Source organism: Meles meles, chromosome 2 (genome assembly GCF_922984935.1).
Source record: "Meles meles chromosome 2, mMelMel3.1 paternal haplotype, whole genome shotgun sequence".
Lineage (NCBI taxonomy): Eukaryota > Metazoa > Chordata > Mammalia > Carnivora > Mustelidae > Meles > Meles meles.
The window spans coordinates 152887382-152910863 of NC_060067.1; the positions used below are offsets into that span (position 1 = coordinate 152887382).

At 37.7% G+C, this 23482-nt stretch overlaps 1 protein-coding gene across 3 annotated transcripts in view; it reads left to right on the plus strand.

The window, feature by feature from the left end:
- ELP3 (elongator acetyltransferase complex subunit 3) overlaps positions 1–23482 on the plus strand; it is a 103360-nt gene that overhangs the window by 7607 nt on the left and 72271 nt on the right. For all 3 annotated transcript variants that reach the window (XR_006817499.1, XM_045998561.1, XM_045998559.1), the window contains exons 4-7: positions 12603–12673; positions 13634–13697; positions 15068–15136; positions 17385–17539. Coding sequence is in view for 2 of the 3 variants with exons in the window: in XM_045998561.1 (XP_045854517.1) it covers positions 12603–12673; positions 13634–13697; positions 15068–15136; positions 17385–17539 (359 nt within the window). In the remaining variant the exon portion in view is untranslated. The remainder of the gene's footprint in view (positions 1–12602; positions 12674–13633; positions 13698–15067; positions 15137–17384; positions 17540–23482) is intronic.

Here is a 23482-nt window from a genome sequence, read left to right on the forward strand (position 1 = left end):
GTACTTTTATTTTAAAAAGATTTTGTTTGTTTGAAAGAGACAGAGAGCACATGAGCAAGGGAAGAGGTAGAGGGAGAAGGAGAGAATCAGGCAGACTCTGTGCTGTGTGCAGAGCCCGATGCTGGGCCCAATCTCACAGTCATGACTTGAGCTGAAATCACGAGTAGGACTCTCAACAGACTGAGCCACCCAGTCACCCCTTGTATTTTTGAAAGGTAGTTAATGGTACAAAGGCATTCTGTATATGGTATTTGTGAAGTGACTGACATCGTGGGAAGCATTATGGAAGTCCAGAGAACAAAGATGTCCCTGTAAAGTAAAGTAAAGTAAAAGAGACTAGGGAAAGCCCAAGAGAAAAAATGGCACTCACTTGACATATAAGTGATGCCCATATAAGCAGAGAAGAGTAGGCTTGAAAAATAATGGGATCAAGGGCATAAGGAACTAAGGCGCAGAGGTAGAGGTGTTATAAGAGTATGATGTGTGCAGGGAACAGTGAGTATCTCAGACTCACTGGGGTTGATAATTGATTTGAGAAAGCAGTAGAACTTTAGGTTAAAGAGTTAGTTTGGGATCAGCTTGTAAAAGATCTTAAATGCCCTGTAAAGAAGCTGTGTAATAGAAACTGTTTAAGATATTTGAGGAGAGGTATAAGAACAAAATAGACTCCCAGGAAATTAATTTGGATCCAAGATGTGGAGTAGCTTGGAGCCAAAAAGACCAGTTAGGATACTCTTGGCTTGATCGAGGTGTAAGGTTAAGAGCCAGTATCAGGGTAGGGGCTTTAGGATAAAAAGGATGAGTGTGAAAGATAGGATTTGGACCCTCTTAAAACATGATATCCAGAATTAAATTGTGTGTTTGTGGTATGATCATAGAAATTCAATCTGTTATGTGGATGAGAGTATTATACTTGGTAATAACAGTTTATGTTGACTTGTTTGGTGGTCTTATCTCCTGGATCATATTGCGTCTGTGGTTAATTAAACCCTAAAACTTTTATATACAATGTATCACCAATTCTGGTCTCTTCTCTCTGTACTTAAGTGTTTTTGTTTTATTTATTTGTACCTATTGTAAAGGGATCTTTAAGAGAAATTAATACCGTTGAACAACTTGGGTTTGAACTGCATGGGTCCACTTACAGGCAGATTTTTTCCCATAGGTACAGTACTACATATGTGTTTTCTTTTTTCTTTTTTTTTTTTTTAAGATTTTATTTATTTATTTGATAGAGAGATCACATGTAGGCAGAGGGGGGGAGGAAGCAGGCTTCCCGCTGAGCAGAGAGCCCGACGTGGGGCTCAATCCCAGGACCCTGAGACCGTGACTTGAGCTGAAGGCAGAGGCTTAACCCACCGAGCCACCCAGGTGCCCCTACAGATGTATTTTCTTTATGATTTTCCTGATACTTCCTTTTTGCGTAGCTTACTTTATTGTAAGAATACAGTGCATAATACCTATAGCATGCAAAATATGTATTAATTGATGGTTTCTGTTACCAGTAAAGCTTCTGATGAACAGTAAGCTATGAAAATAATTATGTTTCTGGGGAGTCAAAAGTTATATGTAGATACTCAGCTGAGTTGAGTGGTTGTCATCCCTTAACTCCTGCTTGTTCAAAGGTCAACCAAATTTTCAAACCCCTCACCTCCCATTTTTCCCCTCAGGGCAAGCACTTTTAGCTCTTAGCTGATTTCTTGGTGTCTGCTTCCATATCCCCAAATAACACACTCTGTAGACAAGTCTTGACGTTTCAGATTTCAGCATTATGTATGAGCTTGCCACTATGGAAGATAAAAATCTATCAACCTTTCAACCTAATAAGCCTGGCTTCCCTGACACCATTCTCTCCTTTTCCTCTTACCTCTGATTACTTTGTTTTCTTTGAGGTCTATTCTAGTTCTGCTTGCTTCTAAAAATTGTTTTCTGTGGTTCTGGGTCCACTGTTCTTAGTACCATACATGCCTTCTTTGGTGATCTTATCCATTGACATTTCTAAGTATTATTATGTGCTGACTTCCAGCTCTGACCACTCCTCAAACTTCAGGCATTTGCCAAAATGCCTGTTAAACATCTCTCCTTTGACTGCCTGTATACCCTCAAGTATAACATAACCAAAACTAACCTCAAACTTGCTCATGCATCTTTTGTCTCCATCCTAGTCCATGGTGCCTCTATCCACTCAGTTTCTAAAAGATGTGAAATGCATTGTCCATTCCTACCACCACTGGTAGGAATATTTTGGCCTTCATTATTTCTTGTTTAGATTATTTTGGTCTTTTCCTAACTAGTCTACTTTTTCTTACCTGCACCAAATCCATCTTTGACAGTGTCACCAGAGTGAATTATTAAAAATATCAGAAGGACAGGGAGAGGTTGGAAGATGGCAGAGTAGGAGGACCCTAGGCTCACCTCATCCCACAAATACAACTAGGTAACTATCAAATCATCCTAAATACTTCAGAAATTGACCTGAAGAATTGCAGAACAAACTACACAACTAAAGGTAAAGAAGAGGCCACATTGAGGAAGGTAGTAAGTGTAGAGATACAGTTTGGGAGAGAAAGAGATCATGCTGTTGTGGTTGAGAGTGAGCCACAGTGGCAGAGAATGGTGAGAGACAGGCTAACTGTCATACCAAGGAGGACACAGGGAGAATGAATTCCCATAGCAATTGGCTTGGCAAGTGAGAGGGGCTGAATTTTGGGAGTTCTTGCAACCAGCGGACATGAAGCCTGGAATTTTAAAGGTCAGTGGGCTTGGCTAGGATAGAGCCCAGAGGGCATTGCACTGCTCTTATAAGTTAGGCAAACATCCCATGACATATAGTGTGGAAACAGCAATCCGAAGAGCGCCTGGAACACAACAGTGCAGAGGTCATTTGCTTATCTCAAATAAGATACTTCCAGAGAAGTAGAGTTCAAGGAGAGACCCTCCCACGAACAGGGAACTAAGGGGCACCATTTCCCCCCTGCGTCCCTTATAAGCACATGGCCACCTGTGGGAATCAGTGCAGCGCCCACACTTGCTACCTAACTTGCTTATAGCAACTCCACTTCAAGTGCCTTTACTCCTGTGGAACTGCCTTTCTCTGTCATGCTTGCCTCAGTCCCAGCTCGGCCAGTAGCCTCCCCCAGAAGACAGGCCCAAAGTCCTGCTTACACTATGTCTCCTGACTCAGAAGTTTTGTGGAGGCCGTGTTCAGATAGCAGTGGTGACAGGTCTCATTCACAAGCTGACTAGAGCACACCTAGTTAAAATGTACTACGTTCAGGTCAGGGGCCCAGCACTGCTCACAAAAGGCAAAGAGAGCCTTTGAAGATGACTTGCCTGAAGGATAGAACAGCTAGGATAAAACAGCAAGCATGTGCACCACACATTCCCAGAAGCTCCAGGCCCAGAGGAACTGGGTACAGTACACAGCAGTGCAGTACAGGACTTCTTCTTCATAAGGCCATTACCCTCAACAGGAGATAGAGCTGACTTTCCTAACACACAGAAACAGGCACAGAGACTTAGAAAGAATAGGACAGAAAAGAAAAGAAAGGAAAAAGATAAGGCCACAGCCAGAGATCTAAGCAAAGCAGATATAAGTAACATGTGTGATGGGGAATTTAAAGCAATGATCAAAAGGATACTCACTGGACTTGAGAAAAGAGTAGAAGACATGAGTAAAGTACTTAAGACAGAGATAAGGAATAACATAGTAGAGATAAAGGGCTCAATAAATTAAATGAGAAACACACTTGATGGACTGAATAGCAGGATGGAAGAAGCAGAGGAGTGAATTAATGACCTACAAGACAAAGTAATGGAAAGTAATCAAGCTGAACAAAAGAGAGAAAAAAGAATTATGCAAAATTGGAGTAGAGTTAGGGAACTGAGTGGCTTCATCAAATATAATAACCTTCATATTATAGGTGTCCGAGAAGAGGAAGAGAGATCAAAGGGGACGGAGAATTTATTTGAGGAAATAATAGCTGAAAACTTACCTAATTTGGGGAAGGAAACAGATATCCACATCCAGGAGCACAGTGAACACCCAATAAAAGCAACAAAAGCAGATCCACCCCAAGACATAATGTAATTAAAATGGCAAAAAGTAGTGATTTAAAAAAAAAAAAAAACATATCTTAAAAGCAGCAGAAGATAAGAAGACAGTTCATACAAGGGGAAACCCCCCATAAGGCTATCAGCGGATTTTTCCTCAAAAGGCTTGCAAGGCAGAAGAGAGCGACATGATACATCTAAAGGGCTGAATGGAAAAAATCTTCAGTCAAGAATACTCTATCCAGCAAGGCTATCATTCCAAATAAAAGAGGAGATAAAGAGTTTCCCAGATAGGGGCGCCCAGGCTCGGTTGGTTAAGACTGCCTTCGACTCAGGTCATGATTCTGGAGTCTGAGGATGGAGTTCTGCATTGGGCTCCCTGCTCAGCGGGGAGTCTGCTTCTCCCTCTGACCCTTTCTCATACTCTCTCTTACTCTGTCTTTCTCAAATAACTAAAATCTTAACAAAAAAAAAGAAAGGACTCTTGGAGTGGGAAGGAAGATCAAAAGTGACAGTATGAAAGTAGGAAACACAAAAGCAGTAAAAGTGAATATTTATGTAAAAAATCAGTTAAGGAACTCACAAAATAAAAGGATATAAAATATAACACTATATACCTAAAACGTAGGGAGGAGAGGAGTAAAGAATGGGTTCAAACTCAAACAGCCATCAACTTAATATGGATGGCTGTATGCATATGTCATATACAAACCTAATGGTATCCACAAATCAAAAAATAATAAGTATGCAAAGAATAAAAAGAAAGAAATCCGTATATATCACTAAAGAAAACTAGCAAACCATGAAAAAGAGAAGGACCAGAAAAAACATCAGAAACAACCACAAAACAAGGAATAAAGTGGCAATAAATACATATCTGTCAATAATGACTTTGAATATAAATGGACTAAATGCTCCAAAAGACACAGGGTGACGGAATGAGTTAAAAAACAAGACCCACCTATATGCTGCTTACAGGAAACTCATTCTAGACCAACTGACACCTGCAGACTGAAAGTGAGGGGATGGAGGAACATCTCTCATGCAAATGTGTATCAAAAGAAATCCGGAGTAGTGATACTTATATTGGACAAAATAGACTTTAAGGGCGCCTGGGTGGCTCAGTGGGTTAATAAGCCTCTGCCTTCGGCTCAGGTCACGATCTTAGGGTCCTGGGATCAAGTCCCGCATCGGGCTCTCTGCTCAGCAAGGAGCCTGCTTTCTCCTCTCTCTCTGCCTGCCTCTCTGCCTACTTTTGATCTCTCTGTCAAATAAATAAATAAAATCCTTTAAAAAAAATAGACTTTAAAACAAAGACAGTAATAAGAGACAAAGAAGGACAGTATATAATAATAAAAGGGACAGTCCAACAGAAGATAAAACACTTGTAAATATGCACCCAACATGGGAGCACCTAGATATATTAAACATTTGATAACAAACATAAATGACAAACCATAGTAATGCAATAATAATACAGGGCGTTTCCAGCCCCCTTAAATTGATGGGCATATCATCCAACCAGAAACAAGGAAACAGTAGCTTTGAATGACACATTGGACTAGATGGTTTTAACAGATATATTCAGAACATTCCATCCTAAAATAGCAGAATACACATTTTCCAGAAAAGATCACGTATTAGGCCACCATAAAGCCTCAGCATATTCAAGAATATCATACCATGCATCTTTCCTGACCGTAACACTATGAACCTAGAAGTCAACCACAAGAAAAGATCTGGAAAGGTTACAAATACATGGAGGCTAAATAACATGCTACTTCAATGAATGGATTAATCAGGAAATAAAAGAAAAAATTTAAAAATACATGGAGATAAATAAAAATGAAAACAATAATCCGAAACCTTAGGATGTACCAAAAGCAGTTCTAAGGGGGAAGTTTGTAACAATGCAGACCTACCTCAGGAAGCAAGAAAAATCTCAAATGAACAACCTACTCTTACACCCAAAGGAGCTAGAAAAAGAATAAATGAAACCTAAAAGTAGCAGAAGGAAGGAAATAATAAAGATTAGAGCAGAAATAAATGATATAGAAACTAAGAAAATAATAGAACAGATCAATGAAACCAAGAACTGGTTCTTTGAAAAAAATCAATAAAATTGATAAGGCTCTAACCATACTTACCAAGAAGAAAACAAGAGAAAGGACTCAAAATCACAAATCAGAGAGGAGAAATAACAACCAACATCATAGAAATACAAGAAAATATTATGAAAAACTACATGCCTACAAATTAGACAGCTTACAAAAAATAAATTCCTAGAAACATGTAAACTACCAAAACTGAAACAGGAAGAAATGAAAAATCTGAAGAGACTGATCACCAGTGAAGAAATTGAATCAGTAAACAAAAAAACCTCCCAACAAACAAAAGCCCAGGACTGGATGGCTTCACAGGCAAATTCTACCCAAATTTTTTTAAAAAGATTTAATTTATTATTTGACAGAGAGAGACACAGTGAGATAGAGGGAACACAAGCAGGGAGGGTGGGAGAGGGAGAAGCAGGCTTCCCGCTGAGCAGGGAGCCTGATCCAGGGCTTGGCTCAACCCCAGAATCCTGGGATCACAACCTGAGCCAAAGGCAGACGCTAAACCGACTGAGCCACCTGGGTATTCTCTGTTGCACTTTTATACACCAATAATGAAACATCAGAAAGCAAAATTAAGGGGTGCCTAGGTGGCTGTCAGTTAAGCATCTGACTCTTGATTTCAGCTCAGGTCATGAGATCAAGCCCCATGTCAGGCTCCATGCTTGGCATGGAATCTGCTTGAGATTTTCTTTCTCCCTCCTTCCTTCCCATACCCTCCCCCTGTCCCCTGTTCTCTCTCTCTCTCTCTCTCAAATAAATAAAATCCAAGGAAAATGAAATTAAGAAAACAGTCCCATCTACAATGACACCAAAAATAATAAGATACCTAAGAATAAACCTAACCAAAAGGGGTGAAAGACCTGAACTCTGAAAACTGTAAAACACTAATGCAAGAAATTAAAGAGGACACAAAGAAATGTAAAGACATCCCATGCTCATTGATAGAAGAAAAATATTGTTAAAATCTCCATCCTACCCACAATCTACACATCTAATGTAATCCCTATCAAAATGCCAGTAGTGTTTTTCTTAGGACTGGAACAAGCAATCCTAAAATTCATATGGAATCACTAAAGACTCCAAATAGCCAAAACAACCTTGGTTGGGGCGTGGGGAGCAAAGCTGGAGGGATCACCATTCCAGACTTCAAGTTCTATTACAAAGCTATAGTAATCAAAACAGCATGATACTGGCACAAAAATAGACACAATAGGGGGCACCTGGGTGGCTCAGTGGGTTAAAGCCTCTGCCTTCGGCTCAGGTCATGATCCCGGGGTGCTGGGATCGAGCCCCACGTCGGGCTCTCTGCTCAGCAAGAGGCCTGCTTTCTTCTCTCTCTCTGCCTGCCTCTCTGCCTGCTTGTGATCTCTGTCAAATAAATAAATAAATCTTTAAAAAAATAAAAATAGACACAATAGATCAGTGAAACATAATGGAAAGCCCAGAAATAAACTTCCAACTGTATGGTCAATTAATGTTTGACAAAGCAGGAAAGAATATCCACTGGGGAAAAGGCAGTCTCTTCAACAAACCAGGTATTGGAAAACTGGGCGGCAACAAGCAGCAGAAAGAAAATTGGACCACTTTCTTTCACCATACACAAAAATAAATTAAAAATGGATTAAAGACCTAAATGTGAGACCTGAAGCCATAAAAATCCCAGAAGAAAATACAGGCTGTAACTTCTTTGACATCAGCCATAGCAACTTCTTTCTAGATACATCTCCTATTATGGGGATATTGTGGCTACATCAAAATACAAAGCTTCTGGGGCGCCTGGGTGGCTCAGTGGATTAAGCCGCTGCCTTCGGCTCAGGTCATGATCTCAGGGTCCTGGGATCGAGCCCCGCATCGGGCTCTCTGCTCTGCAGGGAGACTGCTTCCTCCTCTCTCTCTGCCTGCCTCTCTGCCTACTTGTGATCTCTCTCTCTGTCAAATAAATAAATAAAATCTTTAAAAAAAAAAATACAAAGCTTCTGCACATCAGAGGAAACAAGAAGCTACTGAATGGGAGAAGATATTTGCAAACAACATATCTGATATAAAGAACTGATACAACTCAATATCCATCCAATTAAAATGGAATAAAAATGGGCAGAAAATAGATAAAAAATGGGCAGAAAACATAAGCAGACATTTCTTCAAAGAAGATATCTAGGTGGCCAAAAGACATGAAAAGATGCTCATAACGAATTACCATCAGAGATAGGCAAATCAAAACCACAATGATTTATCTCCTCACATTTGTCAGAACGGCTAAAAGCGGCAACACAAGTTATAGCAGATGTTGACAAGGATGTGGAGAAAAAGAAACCCTCTTGTACTGCTGGTGGGAATACAAACTGGTGTAGCCACTGTGGAAAATAGTATGGAGGTTCCTCAAAAATTTAAAAGTAGAACTACGCTACAAACCAGTAATCACACTACCAGGTATTTACCCAAAAAATACAAAAACAGTAACTCAGAGGGGCACATGCACCCCTATATTTATTGCAGAATTATTTACAATAGCCAAATTATGGAAGCAGTCCCAAGTATCCATTGATTCAGGAATGGATAAAGGAGTTGTGAGATATATAGATACAGATATATGATGAAATACTCAATCATTAAAAAGAATGAAATCTTGCGATTTGCAATGACATAGATGGAGTTAGAGATATGCTAAGTGAAATGAGGCAGTCAGAAAAAGACAAATACCATATGATTCCTCTCATGTGTGGAATTTGAGAAACAAAATAAATGAGCAAAGGGAAAAAAAGAAAGAGAAATTAGGAAACTACCACGAACTGTATAGTACAAACTGATGGTTACCAGAGGGGAGGGGTTTAGGGGGATGGGTTAAATAGGTAATGAGATTAAGGAATGCATTTGTTGTGATGAGCACCAGGTGATATATGGAATTGTTGAATCACTGTATTGTACAGCTGAAATGTGTAATACAACGCTGAACGTTAACTAACTGGAATCAAAATAAAAACTTTAAAAAAATTAAAAATACAAAAATACCAGAAGTACATACACAGGTGATTGTTATTTCCTATCTGCTATGCATCCTGATCTTCATGCTTTTTTTTTTTTTTTTTTTTTTTTTGAGATTTTGTTTATGTATTCATGAGAGACAGGGAGAAACAGAGGCAGAGGGAAAAGCAGGCTCCCTGTTGAGAGACTCGATTCCAGGACCTTGGGATCATGACCTGAGCCAAAGGCAGACGTTTAACCCACTGAGTCAGCCAGGCACCCTGATCTTCATGCTTTTATTCCTGCTGTTACCCTGGTGGTGCTTTGTTGTTATGTTTTTGGTTTTTTCCTGTTTTTTTAACAGAGCAGTTTTAGGTTTACCTAAAAATTGAGCAGAAAGCACACAGGGGGGGCGCCTGGGTGGCTCAGTGGGTTAAGCCGCTGCCTTCGGCTCAGGTCATGATCTCGGGGTCTTGGGATCGAGTCCCGCATCGGGCTCTCTGCTCGGCAGGGAGCCTGCTTCCCTCTCTCTCTCTCTGCCTGCCTCTCTGTCTGCTTGTGATCTCTCTCTGTCAAATAAATAAATAAAATCTTTAAAAAAAAAAAAAAAAAAAAGAAAGCACACAGGGTTCCCCTATACTTCCTTTCCTTCCTACCCAGGTTGCCCTTGGCCTTGGTTTGGCACATTTGTTAAAATTGATGAACCAGTATTGCTACATTGTTATTAAGTGAAGCTTATAGTTTATATTGGGGTCCCTCACAGTAGTGTGTATTGTGGGTTTTACCAATGCATAATGTCATGTGTCCACCATTTCAGGATCATAAGAATTAGTTTCCCTTCCCTAAAACTCCCCTATTCATCCTTTCCTTTGCTCCAAACTTCTGGCAAACTGATCTATTTACTGTCTCTGTAGTTTTACCTTTTTCAGAAAGATGTAGTTGGAATCAAACAGTATGTAGCCTGTTCAGATTGGTTCTTTCACTTAGCAATATGCATTTAAGTTTAGCCATGTCTTTTTAGTGGCTTGATGCAGCTCATTTGTTTTTAAAACTGAATAATATTCCATTGTCTGAATGTACCACAGTTTATCCCTTCACCTATTGAAGGGCATCTGGGTTGCTTCCAGTTTTTGGCAATTATGAACAGAGCTGCTATAAACATTGTTTGAAGGGGTTTGTGTACACCTAAGTTTTCAACTCATTTGGGTAAATACCTAGGAGCATGATTGCTGGATTATATCATAATCCATAAAGCTAAACCTTTGTGAAATTGCCAAACTGTTGTCCAAAATGGCTGTGCCATTTTGTATTCTCACCGAAAGTGAGAATTCCTGTTGCTCCACATGCTTGCTAGCATTTGGTTTTGTCCATGTTCTGGGTTTTGGCCATTCTGATAGATGTGTGGTAGTATTTCGTTTTAGTTTGCTATTCTAATGTGCATTTCCCTGATAATTATTGATATTGAACATCTTTTCATGTGTCTGCTGGTCATCTGTATGTCTTTGGGAAAATGTTCAAGTCCTCTGCTCATTATTTAATCATACGTAGTTTTGCTATTGACCTGAGTTTTGTAGTGTATTTTGGATATTAACCCCCTTATGGAATACATGATTTACAAATATTTTCTCCCAGTCAGTAGGTTGCTTTTTCCTTTTGTTGATGGTTTACTTTGCTGTGCAGAACCTTTGTAGTTTGATGTAGTCCCACTTACTTATTTTGGCTTTTGGAGTCAGTTCCAAAATTTCAGCACCCAGACCAATGTCAGGGAACTTCTGCCTGTGGTTTTTTTTTTTTTTTTTTTAGGAGTTTTATGGTTTGGGGTCTTAACATTCAAGTCTTTAATCCATCTTGAGTTAATTTTTTGCGTATTATATAAGATAGTGGTCTAGTTTTGTTCTTTTGCATGTGGGTGTACCATTTTCCCAACACCATTTATTGAGAAGACTGTCCTTTCCCCCACTTGTATATTCTTGGTTTCTTTGTTGTAAATTAACTGATCATATATGAGAGGTTTATTTCTGGACTTTCTGTTCTGTTGATCTATTTGTCTGTTTTTATGCCAATATCATATTGCGTAGTGTAGCTTGAAATCAGGGAGCGTGATACCTTCGTCTTTATTCTTTTTTCCAATATTGTTCATTTTGAGCAAGGTAGCATCTCCCAGGCTTCTCCTCTGTAAAGTTAATCTTTTCCATTTTGTAATTAAGCTTTGTGCGGTAAAGTACTTTGAATTCCTTATCACATTTTCAGTTTACTCATTCATTTATTTGTATGAATGGGTTAATGATTTCCAATTTGATGGGTTATAATCTATTACTATCATTATTTATTTTGACTACAGATGATCCCTGATTTGACCAGTGAGAGCCTTCAGGCTGGTTTCTGTGTCTTTCTAAAATGTCCCCATCATTTTTCGAGCGGTTTCTAGCTTTCTGTCCTAATAAAATGTTCCAGGTTCATCTTGTCCTTTCTTTGCTCCATGTCTGGAATCACCTGTTTCTCCACAGACCCCTGGGTTGTTTTTTTTTTCAGTGGAGAAGGGTATTTAGAAACCAAGATCTGAGTGCTAATGTACTCGTTGATATTAGGGTGTTGCTGCTCCTAGCCCATGTCAGTGAATCAAGCTAGGAAATATGTATGTATACATACATACATATGTGGACACACATATACATAACACATTTGCATTTATATTTATTTGTATATGAGTATACTTACTGAAAACTGTGAGTTCACAGCAGTACCTTCCATCATATCCAAGTTCTCTCCCTTTTCATATTTATAACTTCCTTCTCCAATACTAAGAAACCTGGCTTGCATTCACCTTAGTCTATACCCTTATTTGGCCAATTCCCCGCATATGTAACCATACTTCTATCTCTGTCATCACCCCCTTTCTGAGGCACATACTGTCCTCAGATCAGGAAGGCTCTGGCAGGCCCCTCTGAGAATATTTTGCACACACTCTGAAGTATAGCTCCTAGCTTAATACTGTGCTCCAAATATTGAGGTCCAATATTTCCGTGAGGAGGTTGAGTTACAAAGATTAGGCCTAGATATAATTTATATCGTTATTGCATAAAGTAATTTTTTCTTGTAGACTATTTTAGTAAAATAAAGAGAGTGAGAGAATGGAATCACTTTGACTTTGAAAATTATTAATTCCTTATTTTTCACTTAATTATAGGTAAAATATAATCCAAGCTAGTATATAAGTACATTTGTGTATTTTAGAGATTTAAAACACTGAAAAGAGGTCACCCTTACACCCACTGCTCAGCTTAAGAAATACAGCATTACAGATACACTGAAGCCCCTTTTGAGCCACTTTCTTTTTTTCTATTTTTCCTTATGTACCATTTCCTGATTGCATTCATTTCCCTCCTTCTGCGAGATAGCCACTCTCCAGGATTGTATATTCATTATTCCATGATAGGTTTTTTATTAATTTTTTTTTTTTTTTTTTTTTGGTAGATTGCTGTTGTGGCTGTGATGTGCAAACCCCACAGATGCCCACACATCAGTTTTACAGGAAATATATGTGTGTAAGTGTGGATGCTTTTCGTAAGTTGTGTGCATGTGTACTTTAAATGAATTAGTTAATCCCCTAGAATCTTAAACAGTGTATGCTGGTTAATATTTAAAACTTTGATTCAGTAGATTCATAAGTTAGTTCTTTGAAACAAGCAGCCATTGATAGGATGTTTCACTGCCTTTTTTTTTTTTTTTTTTTTTGATATATATAGAGAGATCACAAGTGGGGGGGGGGAAGCAGGCTCCCTGCTGAGCAGAGAGACCGATGTGGGGTTCGATCCCAGGACCCTGAGATCATGACCTGAACCGAAGGCAGAGGCTTAACCCACTGAGCCCCCCAGGCACCCCTGTTTCACTGCTTTAAAAATGATTTTAATTTGTTGCAGTAAGCAAAAAAAATACACAAGTTATAGAACTCAAGAGTGACAGTCTATCAACTTAATAAATGAAACATGGAAATATGAGCTGCCTAAATTCTAAATGTCAGAAATTTAAAATGAGTTTGGATCAGAAAGGTCTCATTACAAAGTTATCCCTATAAATAACCTTTAAACATCTTAATTTTAGATAATAGGAAAAATAAGCAGAAGAATATGCATGCTTCTGGGTAGGAAGATTAAATGAGAGAAAGGATTTCCTAAGTATAGTTACCAAGAGCACTGTGAGTATCATTCCAAACCTAGGAAAACTTAAATCCTCTTACTTGTCCCTAAAAGCTTAAACCTCTAAAATAACAATGACTGCAACATTCTGAAAATGACTACAATAATGTAGACGTATAATATTCCTTATATGTTTCCTGTGTTTACTTGTTCATAGGAAATAAATTAATTGTAGATACTGCAAAGATAGACTCTTAGGATTTGAAAGAAGCTTTTTTGCTCTCGGGATTTTATGGAGACTGCAGATACTTGATCTAGACTGCTGAACTGAGTTTTGTATCTGACATCGTTCTTTGGTTGTATTGGCAGATACTGCCCTGGTGGACCTGATTCAGATTTTGAATATTCAACCCAGTCTTACACTGGATATGAGGTAAAGTGATGTGAAGTCGTCCTGAGGAAGTGTAACATTGTACTTTGACCTAAAGTGTACTCGTAGAAGTACTGGCTTTCTTAAATTTTTTAATTTTTTATTTTTCTCCTGAAGATAGAAGTTGTTCATTCATCAAATATTTGCTGACTATCTACATATATTGCTCTAGTCACTAGAAAAATACTTAATATAAGCACTTGTTATATATGTGAACTATTCCAAGTGCTTTACAACTTTAAACCATATAGCAGCATCTTGAAGGTACATACTATTACTATCCTGGTTTTATGAATAAGGAAATAGGCTTAGAAGTCCTAAACATCTGGCCCAGAGACACACTGCTAATAAGTGACAGAGCCAGGTTTTGAATTCTTTGTTCCTCAACACCACATTATACTGCCTCTTCAGCAGTGAAGAATGGACAAGGTCCGTGATCTTACAGAATTTACGTTCTAATGGAGATAGACAAGAAAGAGAAAATTTCAGGTACTAGTAAATGCTAAGCCAAGAAGTAAAATAGAGTTAGATCTGTGGAAGCTGAGTAGTACTTTAGCCTTGGTGGCTGGCAAGTGACTGTCTGAGAAGATGATATTTGGACTGAGTCCTGAATGACATGAAGGAGCTATGCAGGAAAATAAGAACATTCCCAACGGAGAGGATATCTAGAACAAGGAGCTGTAGCAGGAATGAGTGGGGTATACCAGGACTTAAGGGTAAGGGGAAGAATGAGGTTGGAAAGACAGATGACATAGGGAGTTTGTAAGCTGCTCAGAGAGTTTGGATTTTATTATAGGTGTCATGAGAAGCCATTATGGTTGAAGGCAGGGGGATGGTCTGTTCCAGTGTAAGGTTTTAAAAGATCATTTGATGCTGTGTGGGTAAAGGATTAGAGTAAGGACAGGGTGCAAGCAGGAGAACAGCAAGCAGGCTTTTGAAGCAGTCAGCCTCTTCAGAAGAGGTCAGCAGCCAGCAAACCACTGTACATTTTCTTATATATGGCATTTCACTTTTTACTTGTTTTCCATTGTTCAAATTGTTAAAAATACAAAAGGAATTATTCAGTGAAAAAGCTCCCTCTCATTTCTGTCCCCTAGCCACCCCTTTCTGCTCCAGCAGAAAGTGACCCTGGAGGTTTCATAAGTGTTTACACAAAGATAAATATGATTCAAGGAGATGCCCTGCTGGTCAGATACTTAAGACAGTGGGGTAGGAACTAGCCAGATGCTATTCAGAACATTATTTTGATCCCTAACAAGACTGAAAAAGGAAGGAGCACAAAAGAAGTTTATTTTTAATACAGTCCTTTTGAAACTACTTATTATTTTTATTGAATGTGGGCCCAGCAGGAGATTTTTCTCTTTTTTTCTTAGCCAACCTCCATGCGAGCTATCCGCGCTAGATATGACCCTTACCTACAGACAAGACACCGAATAGAACAGGTAAGTTTTTAAAAAGCATTTTTAAATTTGGTTTTTGTATACTGAAGGTATTATTATTTGATTTTAGTTGAACCTGAAATAACTAAAAGAGTGTCTTTCCCCTTGGAAAGACAAATATCCATCTGAAGGAGGGAGACTAATTTGCAATACCCAGCAAGGTCAGAAACACTACTTCCTTTCATGACTCTATTATTGTTTTAAGATTTTATATTCTCTAAATTTCTTTCAACTTGTACAAACTCATTTACCAGATGAAATTTATAGATGTAGATGTGTGGAAGTCCTTAGAGAGTAGGTGGATGGATTGAATATTTGCTTCCATATGCCACATAAAAAGTATCGTGCCTGGTTTGCCAGGGTTGGAATAGGGAATTGATTGCAAAAGGGTACAAGGAACTTCTGGGAGTTGTGAAATTGTTCTGTATCATGACTGGGGTGGTAATTGCACAACTAAACACATAGCCAAACTCATCCAGTTGTACACTTAAAAAATAATTGATTTTATTGTATGTAAATTATACTCCAGTATAACCAATTAAAAACAAGTCCTGTGTAAACAGCCTTGCTCTGTTTGGGAAATCTGAACGTTAATATAGTTTTTCTTTTTTACAATTATATTTTTAACTTATCCAACTTAAAAAAGTGTGACCACTAATTTTTACAGTGACATCTTGTAGGGCAACTACAAAATCTCCAATGGAAAGTAGTACATCCATGTCCTTAAATCATTTCTGTGTTTGTTTAACTAGTATTAGTGAATGCCAGCCAGTTCAGATTTTTCACTTCAGTGTCGCCCAAGCACATGTGGATCACGATTGTCAGCTGTAGGAAAGGACCCCCACCTGGGTGGAACCTACATAGTTTAGAAAAGCATCTTCTAAACTGACCATTGCTTCAGTTTCTTTTTTAACTGTGGCATTTAATTCATTTAGAATGTTTCAATAGCATATGAAATTTTTATGTTTACTGGAAAGGAAATGGGTTTTAAAAGATTTGGAAACTACTGTAGAACATAAACAATGAATTTTGGAACACTGGAAAAAATAAAATTAAAAAAAAAAGAAAAGATTACTGTAAGCAGTGATTCTTAACTGTAAATGTACTAGAATCACCTGAGTATCTTTTCCAAAACATATGCCAGCATTTCACCTCTAGAGTTCAATTAAGGGTGGTTTAGGGTTCTGGCAAGATATTTTGAAAAAGCTACCAGAATGATTTTGTTGTGTATCCCTTGTAAACAATCACAGATAGAAAGCTTTCTTTATGTGTGTGTGTGTGTGTATACAACTTACATACACACTCAAATACGTATTTGCGTGTGCATGCATTTGTATATATGAATATTTACATACATAAAGATATGCATATGCATAAATTGTTATTTGCCATTTTCAGAAACAAACGTGGAAATTTAAAAACATGGAGAATATAAACTAGAAAGCAGGAAGGGTAAATATAATAATACAATAAAATATGCAATATAATATTTATTGATTATGTATTTTAATGTCAGAACTTGCAGTAAGCCTTGGGGACAAAAAAGATGACTATATGCAGCATAATCAGGACTTGATGCCAATGGAAGAAAAAGAATACTACATTACAAAGAAAAATTAAGAAGGCAATTTTAAATCAAAAATTTAAAGTTTTAAATCAGTTATGAAGATTATGAGCACAGGTGGCACTGCTCTCTGGAGGAAAAAAGGAAAATCAAAGTCTGATTGATAAAATATGAAACAGTATCTCTCTCTACTAGGGGAGAGAATAGTACAGATTTTTCATTTTGTCAACCATAATAAGCCAAGATTCTAAATTTTAAAAACAGGTATTTAAATTTCTCAGGTTCCTCAAAAAATTAAAAATAGAAAATCAATATGATTAATCCCACTACTAGGTAGGTACCCAAAGAAAAACAAAAACACAAATTCGGAAAGCTATATGCACTCCGCTATTTACTGCAGCATTATTTACAATAGCCAAGATGAAAGCAATCCGAGTGTCCACTGATAGACAAAGGGATAAAGAAGATGTGGTATATATACACTCCCTTTCCCTCCATGAGCTGTAATTTTTTTCCTTTCAGACTCCAGTCTATTTTTTTAATCCACAGAATTTGCTAAATATGTTTAATTGCTTTTCATTTTTAAACTATACTGATGAAAACGCTACAAAATAAAATTAGAAATTCGCAGTGTCGTCTTAGGGTAGTTGACTGTGTCTAATGCTGATGAATTTATATGTATTTCAGTTAAAACAACTTGGTCACAGTGTGGATAAAGTGGAGTTTATTGTGATGGGTGGAACATTTATGGCCCTTCCAGAAGAATACAGAGATTATTTTATTCGAAATTTACATGATGCCTTATCAGGACATACCTCCAACAATATTTACGAGGCAGTCAAGTAAGAAATTCTTATTTTACCGTATTCTCCAGAGTGGTTATCAGCTTATTCTCCTAGCTGCAGCCTTTGAGAATTCCTTCTGCTCTACATCTATGTTCCTAGTTCTTTTTTGGTGGTGCGGGGGTGGGGTGGTGGATTTTGTTCATTTTATTTGCATATCTTTGATGGGTATAATTAAAATATATTTTTTCTAGTTTATTGAGATATAATTGATGTACAGCATTGTAAAATTTATGGTTGAGCAGCATAAAGACTTAGATATATTGTGAGATGGCCCCCACAGTCAGCTTAATTAGCATCCATCACCTTACGCATTCATAGTTATGGCTATTTGTGGGAAAGGACTGTTTTCATCAAAAAAATTATTTTTTTTAAATAAGTGCATATGGTTCATTGACATTAGTATCCTCTGAGAAAGAACGATTCATAAAATCACTGAAGGCTTTTCAACCATAGGCTGGTCTAAACTACTAAACTAAAACTAAACTAGTTGAGTCTTTAAACCACTCAAAAAGAGCACTAAGGGCACACTTTATATAAAACATCTGGCTGCCATGAAATCAATGAAACAAGTGATTATTATTTAATAATTTATTAATAACTACTAAATAATTTCTGTTCATGAATGAGATGATTTATTCATTGTAGTTAAAAGAAAAAGAATTATACATTCTTTTGATATATCATATCTCAGTTTCTAGCAAGAAGAATAATAAGTTTTGTATATAGTTATTTAAAACATAGGTTTTAAAGTAGATTTTATTTTCAGAAGTTTCAGGAAAACCTAGTTAATTACTGTATACTGTTCCCTCTTATTTACTCAGTGTTTATGGAGGGCCCACTAGATGTTGTGCACTGCTTTAGGCACTAGGAATAAGGATGTTGTCCTCACTCTTGAGGTGCTTATTTCTATTAGTTCAACAAATAAACAGGAATGCTATGGTAGAAATAGACTACTATGACAAAGACCAAGATTATTCTCTGAACAACATGGTAGTATTTAAGCTGAGACCCAATGAATAAGGAATAATCAGGCCAAGAGCAGGAAAAATAAGACAAAAATCACTGAAATGGGGAAGATCTTGGGGTCTTCTAGGAACAAAGAGGAGGCCACTATGACTAGACTCCAGTGAACAAAGGAGAGAATATCGTAAGGTGAGCTTGCAGAGTTAAGTACGTACGGGCCAGAGAATATAATGCTTTTGAGGAGCCAAAATTTTATTTGAAATGCAGTAGAAAGTAGATGGTTTTAAGCAGGAGAGTGACACATTCAGGTTGATGAGAAGGTCATTCTGTCTATTGTCTGGGTAATGGATTGGAGGATTACAAGAGTAAAAGTGAGAAGCCAGATAGAAGACTATTACGTCCATCATAGCTCACTTGAGGGTGGTGGCAGTAATGATGGAGAAGAGAGGATGGATTAGAACTCTGTTTTATTGTTGCAAATGACAGGACTTTGGGTTGGATTGGGGGTAAGAAAGAGGAAAGAATCAAGCATGATACCCAACTTTTGGTTATAGGAAATGGTTGATGGGTGGGGCCATATTCTGAAACGAAAAAGACAGAACAGGTATATGGGAGAAAACCAAGAATTTTATTTTGGATATGTTAAGTTTGAAATATCTAAGGTACATTCAAGTGGAGATTTGGGTAGACTATACAAGAGACATCTGGGCTGGCAATTCAAAATTGGGGGTTATCAACCTATACATGGCATTTATAGCCATGCAGACAGATAAGATCACCTAATATGGTAAAGTTATTGGTCTCTGAGGTATATACTATGTGAAAAAGCAATTTTTAGAGCCAGTTCTTACAGTATGGATCCCATCAGTTTTGTGTACATGCACATAAATGTAAATGCAGGGACATGTGTATAAATGCTTAGAAAATGTAAATGCATGGAAGAGATAGTAGAGTGATGGTTGATGGTTATTACGGGCATTAGAGCTGAGGAGGAAGGGACATGGGAGATGGGGATAAAGGAGGACATTCATGTTTGTATATCATGTGCTGGGCATTGTGGTAAGTATTCATTTTTTAAAAACTTACAGTAAACCTTTCAATTAAATATTTATTTGTTTTTAAAGATTTTATTTACCTATTTGAGAGAGAAAGAGCACGAGAGAGCACAAACAGGGGGTGGAGCAGAGGGAGTGGGAGAAGTAGGCTCCCCACTGAGCAGGGAGCCAGATGCCAGGACCCATGGATCATGACCTGAGCTAAAGGCAGGCACTTAACCAACTGAGCCACCCAGGCACCCTGAGTTAAGTATGTAAACTACCCCTGTTTTCAGGTAAGGAAACTAAGGTACAGAGATTTAAGCAACTTGTCAAAATTACACAGGTAGTTGGTGGCCAAGTGGGGCTGTGAAACCAGGCAGCTTTGCTTTCAGAGCCTGAACTTTGCTCTAATGCAAGAAACTGTGCTAGATACAAAAATGTATGAGAGTGTGTGTGTCTATGTGTATATGAGCACACGTGTGTACATCATTAGAACTTCAAAATATTGGAAGAAATAGGATCTCTCTGGAGTTTTTTTTTTTATACTCCTCTTCCTGTGTTCTGGCTTTTTTTCTGGCTTTTCTTTTATATTGGGGAGGGAGGGTCACATAGGTAATGACAAAGTTGTTCAAATAGTGCCCCTCTTAGAGAATTTTTTGTAGAGTAGTAAGTGCAGCCAAAATTTGAATGAAAATTATTTTATTATAAATAAAATGGTCTTGGCATGTACATAGTAGCCATAAGTAAATGTGTGAATGCATTTTGAATGAATGATCAGTCTGTAGGTGAAATACTGACAGCTAATGACAGGGCAACCTCTTAGATTAGGGACACTTTTTGTGTTTTTTTCTACTTTCCCTGTCCCCTTAGCTATCAAGGGTATCTCGAGAGATCTGTTTAAAGAGTTCAGCAACTGGGAGAGTGTGTGAGGAACCTACTTTGATTGGTTCTAGAGAATGTAATGGATTAATTCTATGTCCATGAATCTAGACTTTTAATAACAGCTGGCTGGTGTGATCTCTTCCTCTTATAGGATCTTTAGTAGGAAGATGAGATGATGACCATAATTTTACTGCTTATTTGAAATCTTGATCATTTGTGAATATAAGTCATGCTTAGTAAAACACTGAAATCTTTGAAACTTTAGAGGAATAATGTAGTCCAACCCATTCTTATTAATACTGAAAATCAGGTGATAGCTTAGAATAAAATGTAATTTGATAGGAAACAACATTAATTAGTTCAAAGCCCCAAGACATTGAAAGGCAACTGTACTTCAGAATTACTAAAATTCACTTAACTCTGAGAATTCTGTAACAGGACAATCTGTCAAGACCACTGAATTTTTCTACCCACACTTAGATATTACACACGCTTTTCTCAGTGCAGCTCTTCTCATGTTGAACACCTTATTTGCTAAGTGGAACTGAGTAGACTGTCTTGGACTTGCCCCACCCTCCCAACCTCCGTAAAAGTTTGCCACAAAGCTTTTCGCAGTCTATAGTTTGAGTCTCCTGGGTTATATGAGCTAAGTTAACTGAAGATCTGCATAATTAATTTTTAGGATGCAGCTAGTTTGACATTTTTATCAATTGAAACTTTAAAATTTTTGCTTTATTCTTAGTATGAAGTTTTAGCTTTATTTTTGCAGAAATGTTCTAGTGCCTTTTATAAGTTGTCTGTTATTGGTGTAAAAATAGAGTTCATATTATAACTATCCAGCTTCAGAGCATGGTAGGTTTGTAGAAAAAGCCCTTTGGAGAAGGAAGCCTCTTTCTGTAATGGACTAGGCCAAAAGTCAGTGTTTTGTTTCTGTTCTTGAATTTGCCTCAAGAGGGCAACAAACACTTTACTTTCAGATGAAAATTTATATATGATTTGAGTCTTCGTTGCAACAGATCTCATGAATGGCTCTTGGGAAGTAATAAAAGTACAATGTGGGAGCCATAAAACCATCCATGAATGTTACACTGAATCATGGCAACCTACATTTGACATGTTTTGTTCTTTTCTCTTGGTCTCTGTACTTTTATGAGATAATCTGGAAGAAGCTAATTTGTGGTATCTTGTTTATTTTGTTGAGGTAAATTTTTTGCTACTACTACATTTTTGCTACCATACTTAAAGTTGGCATTTAGTTTTTCAGGAAATGTTATATAGTTTAAAGAAATCGCTGTCTGGATTGTGATATAGAACTAGAGACCTAGAAGACCATTTTCAAATGTTAACATTTTGTGAAATAAAGAGCAGCCCAGAGATGATGTGTTTTGGACATAATGTGTTTTCTTAAAAAATTTTTGGATGAGCTCTTTACCTCTCTGTTTTCTATGTTCTCTTGCACCGAGGGTATTTGTGAAGACTGGCTGGGTTACCCAGTGTGGCTGACCTCTCCCAGGCGTTAAGTAATGAGCTTCATGTTTGTTTGTTTGTTTGTTTGTTTTAAAGATTTTATTTATGCATTTGACAGAGCTCACAAGTGGGCAGAGAGGCAGGCAGAGAGAGAGGAAGGGAAGCAGGCTCCTTGCTGAGCAGAGAGCCCAATGCGGGGCTCGATCCCAGGACCCTGAGATCGTGACCTGAGCTGAAGGCAGAGGTTTTAACCCACTGAGCCACGCAGGCGCCCACATGTTTGTTTTAATGTTAGTTGCTATTAGTTTGTTATTGCTGAGTACAAATACACAACACTAATTTTAATTAGCACAGCAGAGGTTTTAATTTAAAAGATTAATTTCAAATTAAGTTAAAAATTATATAGTGACAGATGAGTCCATAATAATGTTTAAGGTTAAAAGTCTTCATTCAAATCGTATTTACCTCATGTTACCCTCCTTTGTTATCCAGTGTCTAACCTGATCAAAGTTTAAGCCATGTTTAAGCCTGATCAAAATTTTATTTTTTACTTAAAAGATTAAAAGTTAAGGTAAGGAAAAGCACCGCAGAGTGAACCTGGTTTCTATTTACAGCAAGTTAGTAGCAAAAAGTATGTTCTATCCTTGCAAATGGAAAAATTGGAAAGCTGAGCAAAAGAGTTCAAGGACAAAGCAGGTGTGCTTTCTGTCAAGGTGCATTAAATCAAGCAAAGTGATAATCACTCATTTCTGTCAGCTAGACTGAAACTCCCAGTTGTCTCCAGAGAGCAACAACTTCTGGTGACTGTTGTCCTCTAAAAATCATAGCTTGGAGATGAAAAGGACCGGCAGTAGGATCTGAGTCACCCATTCACTGAAATGCAAATATTGCCAAATAACTCAGAATAACCTTTTAAAATAGTTTTATTCCTTTTTAATCAGTCCTGCCCAGCAGCAGTTTTACATTCAATCTTTAATGCTTTTTGGCTGTTTTTAAAAGATGCAATTTCAAAGGGTGGTTACCCATCAAGAAGTGGGTGAGTCATACCTTCTCCCAGTGGAATTTTTAATTCATTTCCGTTTCTTCCTCTTTTTGCCCCTCATCAATGACTTTAAATCCCCCAGCTGTGTCCTTATGTGTCTTGGAAAAGCTGGTGTGCTAGATAATGCTGGGTACCAGGCCTAGAAGACAGTTTCCTAATTTGCAGAAGTTAGGAAGAAAGCAAAAGCAACTTCAGAGGGCTTGAAAGTGATTATTTTCTTCCTTGCTGCCCTGGGCATTATTTCTGGCACACTTCAGACTTCTTGCGTTTCTGGGCTTTGGCTTTAATATATTCCTCACCCCTCACTTTATATATTGACCTCTTTTGCTTCCTCCCTTGATCAACCAGATTTTCATGGATGGTGACCAGGATCCTTAACTTTGTCAGTCCAACCTAAAATACAGTCTCAGTCGTATTAGCTGCTGTATTTCTTCCAACATACAGAATTTTTCAGTGAGCACTACATGCTTGTCACCTGGATTCTGCAGTACTTCCTTTATCACATACTTATCCAACTATCCATTTTTCTACCCATCCATGGATGCCTCT